The sequence below is a fragment of the Falco cherrug genome, chromosome 2 (genome assembly GCF_023634085.1).
Source record: "Falco cherrug isolate bFalChe1 chromosome 2, bFalChe1.pri, whole genome shotgun sequence".
NCBI classification, from domain to species: Eukaryota; Metazoa; Chordata; class Aves; order Falconiformes; family Falconidae; genus Falco; species Falco cherrug.
The window spans coordinates 34,081,326-34,093,995 of NC_073698.1; the positions used below are offsets into that span (position 1 = coordinate 34,081,326).

At 35.8% G+C, this 12,670-nt stretch overlaps 1 protein-coding gene across 2 annotated transcripts in view; it reads left to right on the plus strand.

Annotated features, from left to right (window-relative positions):
• VWA8 (von Willebrand factor A domain containing 8) overlaps positions 1-12,670 on the plus strand; it is a 185,969-nt gene that overhangs the window by 93,623 nt on the left and 79,676 nt on the right. For both annotated transcript variants that reach the window (XM_027815848.2, XM_027815857.2), the window contains exons 22-25: positions 2,514-2,589; positions 3,248-3,383; positions 4,677-4,796; positions 6,710-6,915. In XM_027815848.2, the coding sequence (XP_027671649.2) occupies positions 2,514-2,589; positions 3,248-3,383; positions 4,677-4,796; positions 6,710-6,915 (538 nt within the window). The remainder of the gene's footprint in view (positions 1-2,513; positions 2,590-3,247; positions 3,384-4,676; positions 4,797-6,709; positions 6,916-12,670) is intronic.

Below are 12,670 nucleotides of genomic sequence, written 5' to 3' on the forward strand. Positions count from 1 at the left end.
CTAAGTGTAAGTTAGGGAGTTGTAAGTAGTCTCTGCAGAGCCACAGGATTAACTAGCTTACCAAAAGTAAAATACACATTTTGTGTTAAATTAAAACACCATTTGACATTTACGTCTTTTCTTCTGTCATTACCTATGCCCTTCCACACCACCACTAGAGATCTCCCTTTCCTGCCGTGTTCTGGTCACTTTACTTTTTTCATGCGTTGACTGCTAAGTACAAATTTATGATATGTAAAACATCCTGTAATATTTCATCTTCCTTTACTTTGTTCTTGGCCTATGCTTTCCTTAGATCCTCCCATTTTCTCACCTTTCTATTACTTTAAAGGGATCACAATTCAGGTTTGACAAATCCTTTCTCTTTTCTCCTTGAATTAATTCCTTAGAGCATTTTTCCATTAATTATTCCTGACTAATTAGTAACCTGGGACTGTGCCTTCATATACTCTAGGATTTGGTTTACACATTTTAAAATTCTGCTACATCGGTGACTGTATAAATTTGAGCCAGAAATGATAACTGGTAATGGAGGTAGGCTGCTACATACAGTCTGAGAATTCAATCCCTAAATAATCTGTGTTCAAGAAGCAAAAATCATAGGTTTATTGTTACTTTTTGATTCATTATTGATTTCTTTGCTTAGCGTAGAAATGGGTAGACAAGCAAGATGATATCAGAGGCTTTGTTTTTATGTTCATGGTAGGATTTCTAAGAGAATAGATAAGTGCTTACTTTAGTGATTTAAGGAATGATATGTTGCAAGTGAATACAATATGAATATAACTGTTTGGGGGAGTGTTGCTGCTTGTGACAGGCCACATTTGGTGGGGTTGAAGGAAGTGAAGGTGCTCCCAGCTTTGTAACTGTTCCCATCCTGGATTAAAGTTCAGATGTGAAGTAGCTTAAACATCAAAAATCTCTCTTGCCACCATATGCTTTATTACTGTGTATGGGAGATGCTGGGATAAATCAATCATGAGTTTAAAGCTAAACAAGAAATTATTAGTTATTAGGGACAGAAATCCTGCTGACAGCAGTTTCAAATAAAGGAAATGTGCATGTTATGCTCTCAGTTTAAAAATGTAATTAGAAGCTGGCCATTTAATAGTTTACTGCAAACAGTACTGTGTTTGATTTCCTGTACTCATGGAGCTTATCAGAGTATTATTGGTTTTTTACAAGGTCTTAGAAAATTAAAGGTAGAGTAAGGTGGATATATGGAACAGTGAGTCAGCTTAGTTAAGCAAACAGTTTTGTTACACAACATGACTGTGAAAAGGTAAGAGATTTTTGTTACATCAAATCTCACATGCCATGCAAAGGTTACCAACCTTACCTATCCATCAGCGTGTGGATCTCAAACAGCATAAGTGAGGCTCTCCTGATGGGTTTCATCACATGGGTAGTCCATTGTTCTGTTGACACAGACTAATACAAATTTTGAAATTTAGCGGGAAAGGGATGGCATAGCCTACTTACCCTAAGCTTGAGTTGTATATCCCATTGCCCATGAAACCGTGGGCATCATGGGGACCTTCTGTCATCACCCACCCCTGGACTATTCCGTAACTCATTGATCCCTGTAAACCCCAAGGTAAATGGGGTTGGTTTTGCAGATCTTGACCAAGGTTTTGACAAGTATTTTGTACAGTCATGAGGGGTTTTCTCTAGGTTATGGGCATAATTTGTCTAGATAAATCCAGTGTGGTGATGTCTGTTGCTGGACCTTTCTGAATTGCAACTAGTTTTTATTTATCTTTACATTCAGTGATGGTTGAAGTAGATGAAAATAACAAAGATTAAGGAATGTTCTCATGACATTTTAATTAATGCTATTTAAAATTTGAAGGAAAAAATAATAATTTGAGCCATTCAAACACAAATAGAATTTCAAAAATAAATACTCTGCTATTAAAGCCTCTGTCCCGTCCAACAGCTTGCACTGTCCATGATATAAAATGTAGCAAGTGCTAGTACAAAGTATTCCATCTGGTATGGTTTAGATAGAAATAAAAATAATCTATTTTTAGAATTCCACATGAGTATTTTTAGTCTTTTTTTTTCTTAGTGATACATGGAGAAGAGCAATTAAAGTGTTATTGATTTGTCTATGATACTGCAAATTCCTCTTTGGCTCTTCTGGGGAGATTTGCCTGTCATGTAAATGACAGTTTAAGCATGCTTAACTAGAAGTGGTAGTAGCAGTAGTAATGTGCCTACATGCACAAGATACAAATTCACTTTTCAGTGTTTGCATTTCTAGGGTTTGTGAGAAATTGTGAACTACTGTGAAAGCCGTGGCAGAGACAGGGATACTCGCCTTTGACCACTAAGCTGGCACAGTGTTGTTTTCAGTTCCAGTTTTTCAAGAGTCCTAAAAAAATATGAGGATTTTTTTCCTCTTAGAAAAGAAGAGACCCTTCAGTTTTTCATTCATTCATTTTGCATTTTATTGTAACTAAAATTCCTGTGTATTTTTAGTTAATACTGTCTGGTTTTCTACATTTCAGGGATACCACTGTTCAAAGCCTTACCCTACAACCTTCTGTTAAAGACGGTCTTATTATATATGAAGATTCATCACTGGTTAGTAGTAACATTTGGATTGTATATTTGGAAATGTTTTTCAGTTAAAACAAGTAGTTAAACATGGTGGCTTTTCAAATAAGAAAATTCTTTGTGATTGGATTCCTTTCATGGCATGGTCATGTGGTAACATTTCATTAACTTTTACTTTGGTTACATTTGCCATGTTTGCTGTGCTGAATGTGATTAAGATGATAGTCTTGGGAGTCTGCACGCACAGAATGAGTATGGAAGATAATTTAGTATTAACCTGACACATTCTAACTGGTAGAGTGGTATTTTCCTCCTTCTCCTTTATATCATCTCACACCTACCTGCTAAGTTGGACTCCAGGCAGCTGTTGCAGCCATTCTTCAGTTCTTTCAGCTACATGTTGACAGTTGAGATGCAAACTGCATTTGCACTTCTCTGTTAGCCCTCCAGTTCATTCTCAGTCAGGCTTCTCACTTCCCTCCCTAGTACAGACCTTTCTGTCCCTATCCTAAGAAACAAAACCACCTAGCTTTCTTGTGTCACCTGCCTCCTCTTCTCTCTGCCTCAGTTCAGTCTGTTCTGAGTCCCTTTCTTGTCTCAGTGCCACTGAGATGTCACTGCTGCTGACTGAGAAATCAGTAATGCAGTTTGCAGGTTCTGATGTTTTGATTCTTTTCTCTTGTAGGTGAAAGCAGTGAAGTTTGGACGTATTTTGGTAATTGATGAAGCAGACAAAGCACCAACAAATGTTACCTGTATCTTAAAAACTTTAGTAGAAAGTGGGGAAATGGTTTTGTCAGATGGAAGGCGAATTGTTGCCAGTAAGTAGGTAGAAAGCGTTTTGATTATTTACAGTAAAATGCAGAATGTTTCTGGTTTTCAGCAATTATGTTACTAGGTAGAGACCCAAAAGAGTTCAAATGGAAAAAGTACTTCATGGTAAAAGGTTAACAATTAAAGAATTTACAGTCATTTTCTTTACTACTTTTGCAATAGTCACAAAGGTTTTCTTAAATCAGTGTTTTTGTGAATTTCACTGAAAAATTTAAAAAGAAAAATGCAAACCAATGAACTGTAAGTTGACCTCTCTGCTTCTCATTCACCGTAAGAAATAAAGACATAGTTGACCAAATTATGATCTTGGTTATGCCCATCTGGACAGTTATAACTTGATCAGATCTGAAATTGAAGATATGAGTATATCTAAGGTTGAATTGTTAAGGGTTTAATCTAATCAAATATTGCATATCCTTATATTACTTAAATATATCCTGCAGGAAGAGAGTATTTTATAATTTAATGGAATTTAATTCATGTGAATTGTAGGAGCTAAATATTTTTCATTATATTTCAAAGAAAGACCATGTGTGAAATGCCCTCTTGATGTTAGTAGACACTATACGTAATTAGTTTCTTTTTAACAGTATTGGGAACAAGTTGAAGTATGAGTGGAGCAATCGTTCAGCACTCACATGGCACAACACTTGAGTTTTGCTTGTCATTATAAACTGTAGGTGGGCATTTTTTAAAATGTCTTGCTATCCAGCCACAATTATTACTCTGATTTTTTAGAGGAGGTAAAATGATTCCCCCAAACACCATGTGCCACTGGAAACATACTGCAAGGGAACAACTGGGGCCAGTCTGAGTCATTGTGGAGAAACAGTGTCTTCACATGTGTGAAATCATGTATGTCTGGTTTCTCACAGTTTTTTGTAATAACCAGGAGGATTTTCAGTCCTGTGTTCCTAGATCTATGTAAAAACACAAAACATTTTATCCACCGTTGGCTTCAACATTTTGGTGAAATTAAATATAAACAGGATAGGTAGTCCCCACTCCAAGAACAGTGGGTGCATTTTTATGTTTTTTAAAAGGAAACACTTTGGTTAAATTTTCATAAAACAGATTATGAAACTTTAAACTGAAACCTAGAACACCCATAGTTGAATGACAAGCTAAGAAGCTATTGAGCCTTTTTTGTAACTCTTCTTTTAATTCTAAGAAGAAAATAATTAGATTGGAAGAATTCTTCTAATCTAATTATGTTCATTTAGTTAATTCATAATTACAAAGCTTAAATATGCAATTAATAAACTTCACTTCTTTTCCAGATCAGGCTCATGTAGAGGGGAGAGAAAATGTAATAGTTATTCATCCTGATTTTAGAATGATTGTTCTAGCAAATAGACCTGGATTTCCTTTCTTGGGTAATGACTTTTTTGGCACATTAGGTAAGTGATTCATATTAAATGGTGATCTTTAATAGAATTGATTAACGGAATAACTGTTTTCATTAGATTTCATGAGGAGAAGGAGTCCTTATGCATATTGATACTTTGTTTTACATAAGACATTAGAGGTGAGATTCAGCTTGAAGACTAACATGTAACTTTACATATCTTAGTAAAAATGCCCAAACTTGTCCTGAAGTGAGCAGCTATATGTGGTTATCTGTGTTACAACTATTTTGTTTTATGGGGTCTAGACAAACACAGCAGACAGGCAAGGTTACAAGAAATCTTCATTAATGAGTGTATAACAGCAAAAACATGAGCTGTAAGCAGCTTGATACCTGACATCAGTGGTTAACACAACAGCTCACCATTTTTTTCCCCCTATATTAAGCCAGGTGCTGTTCTCTTCAGTACAGGAGATGGGAGCTTGATGGATGGTTCTTTTCTCTCCTCTCAGCAGTGGAGGCTGCTGTCCATTTTTTTGATGTTAGCACTGTGCTACCAGCTTATTAATCCTCGTTAGCCTCTCCATGCCCATGGCCGTGTGTGATAGGCCTTATTATAATATATATATATTTGACAAGATACTGAATTCATCCTAGTTTCAGATAAGGCTGTCCAAATTTCACATCAAAGTTTTTCATATCCACAACAACCTCGTTTCAGAAAGTTCTTGGCAGGTCCTGATACTCCGGTGTATCAGCAAAGATTCCCCACAGCTTCATCCTACAGCAGAAGCAAGAATTTATGTTGTGTACAAGCAAGGGACAAAGAATTTATTGGCCTGTGTAGTCCAGTGTTAGACTAACGGGACTTAGACAAAGGCTTGGCAGTGTCACACCAGGGCTACAAACTGAATAGCCCTCCAGACTCTACTGACTGTGTTGTTTATGTTAGCATAGCCATCTATGTGTAGGCACCTTAATTTATGTGGTTTTATCTGTTAGTTTTGGCCATAATGCTTATTCTGCAAGAAATAATAATGTACTCATAAAAGCAGGTGCAAACCCAATTCCATATTGCATGATAGCTTTTTGTTTTACAAATGTAGTTCCCCGTGAATGGGCGTTCCTTGTCAGAGACTCATTGGCTCTGAATTTCATCCAGCTATATTGCCCCAAGATGTTTTAGTATACCTTATTTCTTTTGCATGACCCGATTTCCTTCCTTACATGGACCCTTTAAGTAAAATTGATCATCCTAGCATTATTGCTTTTAGCCCATGTGGCAAGGCTTGGTTGAGGTTTTGGGGTTCTTTATTGATTTTATTTTTCAAGCATAGGGACTCTTCTGCTTTTAATCCAAGTCCTTTTTCAGCAAGATCCAATCATTCTTCTGCAAAGTTTTGTACAACTGTTAAAGGACCCTTTACAAATAAACTCAGTTTTATACATTAAATTATTGGCACCAATAAAATGCAAATATATGGAAAGAATATCTTGCCAAATTTCAGAGAGGGAATTAGAAATCTAGTATTTCCTCTAGACCTCTCACCTGGGTTTGCATTAGGGCATTCCTGCATATCAAGATTTCCCTGCCTCCTGTGGTGTTTTCAAGGTGTTCACAAATTGGTCCCATTCAGCCTGTTACTCTTTCTTTAAACCTTTTTTTTCTTTTTTTCTGCATTCATTTGACTTGTATTTATTCTTGAAGTAAATTTCTCCCATGTGATCACTTTCATTAAAATGGCAAGAGACAACTCCATGTTTCTGGGAACCTCAATGTTCTTCATAGCAAGTTTGTCCTTTACATTTTTCAAAGTAGTTTGTCTTGTTTTGTGTTAACAATCAGGTACTTTGTGTCCTCTTGAGCCATTGCTTTTCCATTTAAGGTGCTGTATGAAACTTAAAGGGGCTGTTGTGATGCCATCTCTTTATAAGTTACTTAACTGTATGCTTTTTTCTTTTTAGGGGACATTTTTAGTTGCCATGCTGTTGATAATCCCAAACCACAGTCTGAACTGGCTATGCTTAGACAATATGGTCCTGATGTTCCAGAACCAATTCTTCAGAAACTGGTGGCTGCTTTTGGAGAACTCAGGAGCCTAGCTGACCAAGGAATTATTAACTATCCCTATTCAACTAGAGAAGTTGTGAATATTGTAAAACATTTACAGGTATAGTATGTCAGATTTCATTAAAAACTTGAGTTCATCACTACTAATTTTTTTAATGCTTGAAGGTTTTAGAAAAAGATGCCATTATTTGTTCATGCATTTTTATTTCGTTGTTTTGAAAAGTTTTGTATTTTGAAGGAATCACCATATTCAGTTGTTCAGATAGTCTGAGGGTAATAATCAGATGTACACAGGCAGGTATTTTTTCTGTATGTTTATTTATAGATATAAAAAAACCCCTGAGTGTCTGTTTTTCTATTACGTAAGAAAATCTCAGATTGATACTGTGAATACAGTATGCAATGTTCATAGTAACCTTCATTATAAAATTCCATATTCAGCATACAATACTTCCAGGACAGTGCAACTGTTCACTTTATGCTGCTGTAAAATTCTTCTTTTTAATAATTTCCTGGGAGAAAATAAGTTCCTGTTGCGTAACAGTAATACATCACTGGTGGAATTTCTCTAAGGAAGAAGTCAGATGGATAACAACTTAGCAAACAGCTGCTTAGGATCCATGACTGCTTCCTACATTTTAACTGTAAAATCATGAATTCTGATTTAATATTGGTCTTTTTTTAAAAAAAAAAAAAAAGATTACAGTAGGGCCTGACTTCTATCTTTATAAATTGAAGGATACCCTTTGTCTGAAGTATTTGCAATATAAACTATCTTAATATTATTTTTAAATAGCAGTGCTTTTATTTTGTTCTGTTTATAATCACAGAATTGATGATTTGTTAATTTATAGACTACTTCTTGAATTACTGAATCATAGATTGAAAAATTAATTAGTGGAAATATTAATGTAATTATTACAATCAGAATATAATTTCTCACAAATTATTTGATCTACTGTTCCCATGTTTAACACTACATAGTGTAACAGTGTTGCATGATGGTTTTGTGTTTCTGCTCATGAACATACATTCATCCATATACACAGACATCTAGATCCTTAGCTTAGAATTACTACTTTTAAAAATTTTCAGTTCATCTGGATCTCTGGGGAGGGTAGATTTTTGTGCTAAATGGTCTCTAGGCTGCAGTAAGGTCTTGAGACAAAGTAAATCAGTGCTACTGTGGCAGCGATAATATAATAAAAAAATTATGCTATATTTGTAACTTTTTACTAAGGGTTAACAAAATTCAGATCTAAAAGCTGAGGAATCCATCCAAATAAAAGACATAAGCAAAATAGTTTATTAGGATCAATTACCAGTTAATAGGTATTTGTTTAGCAAAGTGATAGAGCATGTACATGCTGATGTCTAAACAGAGTTACATTTGAAATGAAAGTGGAAAAATTACAGATTTGAGGGACAGTTGCTGTGCTGGTGAAAAGCTGGTGTTTTAGGGCTTTTGTTAAATGAACTCCTCCTGGAATGTCTTCATAGTCTTTGGCTGTTCCTACCTTCCTAGCTTCTTTCCTTCATCATCTGTTTCAGAGTAATCTGTAATCTGAAGTTGCAGTGTCTTCTGTCACTAACCCATGTGGAAACATAGGGCTTAATTCTTTTTTTCTTTGACTGTGAACAGTATCTAATTGAAGGCTGGAATTGCTGCATTCCTAATTTTCTTAAGGGCATTTACTCTCTGCTTCTGTGTCCTTCACTTAATTAGATTAATATGGTCACTTCAACGTGGACATTGGGCACAGATCAGCAGGGAAGTTTCTCATCTGCTAAGTTTTCACCTCTTGCAAAGTCAAGTGTAAATATCCAAACAAATTTGTAACATGCAGCTTTAGTTTCTTCTGCAACATTTGTTTTCAAGATCCCAGTCTCTTTGAAAGGATGCAACATTTTGTTTACTGCAACTTGTTCAGTCTGAATAATAAAAAAGGCTGGGAGTAGCCAAATGTAAACAATGAATATAAACATAGTGATTATTCCAAAGTAAGAAGCTTTTAGGTCTTCAGGTAGAGAAGAAAGAGGAAGGAGGGAAATGAGTCAATAAAATGGCTGGTCCTTAGGAAGGAAGGAGGGGAGTTAGTCATGATGTTAAACAATTTCCCTTACAGCAGTTCCACAGCCCCACTCTCTTTGTACTATTGCGTTGATTTCTTTCACATAACTTTGGAATTTTTTGCTTCTGAAAAAAAGGGTTAGATGTTTTAAAGAAAAAATTGCTGTTGAATACTGTTATCTGAGAGTGCATCTGAGCATCAGGGCTAGTCAGTTAAATATTCTCATTACTGTGGCATCAATATATTATTAGGCTAGTCTCTGCACTCTGATTGTGATCTTCAACATATAGGATTGCGTCCACAGTGTAGTTACAAGAGCATCTTCCCATAAAGATTATGCAAGTAGGGAACTTTGTTAACAATTTAGTTGTAGCTTAGACAGTGCATTCAAGAGTTGGGTTGCCTCTATACTAACTTTTTCTTAAGGAAAGGTTTTTTTGATAAAGCTCCAGATACCAAACTAGTTTGAAGACCTGAAACTGCAGGCATAGGGAAAGTTGTCTAATGCAGATACTGAACTTTGCTGCTGCAACTATTTCTCCCTACAGATTGCATGAGGAATTTGGGTCTTGCAGCTCTAGGTTGCCGATGACCTTTTTGCCTCGCACTCCTGCAGTTTTCAGACTGTGTCAAATGTCAAAAGTACTGATACTAGCAGTGGCTTATGGGCAAGCTGAGAAGCTCTGCTCTTGCTTCATTGGGTTACCATATGCTGCCCATAGCTACCAGTGAATGCTGTAACTGCTTCTCTGCAATCTAGTACGCTGGTTTTCATGAGACCTCTTGTATGTTGTTTTGCAGAGTCAAGATTCACCTGATGTCTCTGGCAGATGTTAGTCAGGCAAGCCACATTAGTCTAGATAAAATGGAAATGGCTTTTTTATTAACTCTATCGAGATTGAGAAAGCTGAGAATTTTTTTCTCATAGGCCTTCTTGTTTGTATCTGAGATTGCTTTCTAATAGTAGGCAGTAGTATAACAGTTTTCAAGCAGTAAATGTCTAAGGTACCTTCTGTACCTGAAGTCTACTAATAATCAGGCTTTTAGACCTGTTCAATAAGCTTTTGTGCTAAGACAGTACTTCTTTCTGTTCAGCTTAATCTCAAAAGGAAACTAGGTTTATCAAATCACGGGGTTTATCCCTTTTTCCTCTTGCTGCCAAACACACATCAATAATAACCTTTTACCCTTTTGGCCAACCACAGTGAATTCAGTTACCAGTTTTCAAAAATAATTAGGTTTCCACTGGTTTAGTCAAAATCAGCAGCTATGTGACAGAGAGAAACAAGTTGAAATGAGTGTCCCTGCAAATGAAAAGGTAGGGGGAGAATTCAGCTGCTTTGCTTGGCTGTAGGTGATGCCCACTAAAGACACAAGCACTGGTTAATCAATTAGTGTGCCTGTCGCTCAGGATGAGCCATAGATGTAGTGCTTTTTGCCCTGTTGACAGGACAACTGAGGAGGCGCAGAGACAACTGGCAGTGTTCAGTGAAAAGGCATCAGGGTACAGGGGGAAGTCAGGGGCACAGAGAAATGTGCAGGTAGGGAGAGATCTGTTAGTGTCATTGGGGCAGAGTGGGCCATTTGGGATGGTGCTGGAAGGATGGGAAATGTGCAGGCATCTGAAAGCACTAGAGTATGTAGGGAAGTGAGTGGTAGTGAGAACACAAGGTAGAAGTCTAAAACAAAAATCTGGACTCATTACAAGACTGGATAACAGATAATTTGTCACTTTGTTTTCAGAGTAGTGGTAGAAGTACAATAGACCTCAATGTGTCTAGCATATCTTAATGTACATTTTGTACTTGTACCAGGAAACTATTTTGCTGATAGCTTGTAAGCAGACTACAGCAATACATGTACTCATGGAAAGTTAGATGCGTAATCAAGCCAAATTCTGTTACAACTCTGTATCAAATAATGCATAAAATATATATTTTTATAAATATAAAATTGTTAAAAGCAAAACCTATGTTACTTACTATTTTAAGGAATAGTCAAGAATCTAAGCTGTGAAAATACTCTAAGGTACACACAGAGTTGTTACTTGTAAGGGGGAGGATCAATGAATGAGAACCAGACAGACTGATGAGAGATCAATATTTTCTCCAGTAATCTGGTTTTAAAAATCAATAGAAACCAAATGATTCTTTAAAAATGTTCAACTCAAACATTCAAACTTCTTTTTTCCCCTTTTCTTTTCAAGTGAACTGTCATTGCTTTTCTTTAGTAAGCAGTTGTCCAGGCAGTTATAAAAAAAATGGTTGGATTTGTTCTGATTGAAACAAGAGAGTTGTGATGTTTTTAATAACTGAAGTAGAGGGCGTTTTGACAAGTGGCTTGTGTTCAGATCAGGTTTTATTGACAGCAGTGATCAGTTGTAGCTGTGGAAATAATTTTTTTATGATGTCCTACTGATACAAAAGGCATGGAGCTATTGAGGCAATTCACTGGTGAGAAGGATATTGATGCCAGAAGTTATGCAATGATTCAGAAAACCATGGACTACTTGGGGAATACTAGTGAATATCAGATAATATTTGAAGCATTTGACCACATTTTCTGTAGTATCTAGTGCAGGGCAGATAAGAGTAGCTCATGAGTGAACAAGATAGCTTGGTGCCAGGTTTTTGGTTGTGCTTTGCAGTAAGAAGGGAAGAACACAGAAAATACAGTATTCATAATCATAAATGTTCTAAAATAATTACTTAAGGGTTTAGCTATATAGAGTATGCACAATTCTGGACATGTAGTTTTTTTTCTTGTTATAAAAAAAAGCAGAAAATGCTTGAAAACAGACCAAGATAGGGTCCTGCATGCTGAGTACTAAGTAGCTTTACATGTTTTTTAAACTTAACTGTGATGTACATTTTTATAAGTCTGTGTTTTGGATTTGTTTGGTTTGGGTTGTTTGTTTGGTTTGGTTGCAAGATGATGTTTACTTTGACTCCAAGGTGCAATTTACATTATGGAAGTTAGTACTTTCACTGCTAAACACTGTCACAAACTTTTCACATTTACATTACATATGGAATGTTTAAACAGTCTTTAGTTAGCATAGCTGTTTTCAGAAATTTTAAGTGCCTGTTTCATTCAGTAAGGAATGGACATTGTAACCAGGATGGCACAGTCTGTAGGACAACATTATGTTATCTCATAACAACTTGTATTTTGCTAAGCTGTAATAATGCAGAACTTATAAAAGATTCCTCATGGACAGGTTCAAAAAACATGGCATAGTTCAGCATGCTTTTATACCACCACTAGTACTGAAATACTCTGTGGCATGTACATCACAGATTAAAAAAAAATTCTACAAGCCTATTTCTAGCAGTCTATTTCCATTCTGCCACAATAACTAGCTAATTTTAGTATTACTTGTGTCATGGATATTTTATTACAGAGATTTAATATTTTCCCAACTTAATAAATATCTAACTCCTGACTTAAGACTGATGTTTGATTAAGAATACAGGTCAAAACATTTATGAAAATTTTCTGGTTTCTTCTGGGTTTTTTTGTTTTATTCAGGACTCAAATATCTTTACTTTTAATACATCTATATCTCTACATTTAATAAATTTATACATTTCTCTGAAAATTCTGTTAAGTGTTTTTCAAGTATTTTGTACTAGCCTTGCTCACTAATGGGGAAAAAACAATTAAGACTTCAACTCCCTGAAATATTTCTTCACATACTTATGTTCATCACTGTAAATCTTCACCACATATATGTGCCATATTGAGATGGGGGCATCCAGGTCCTTCTCTCAAAGATCTAAT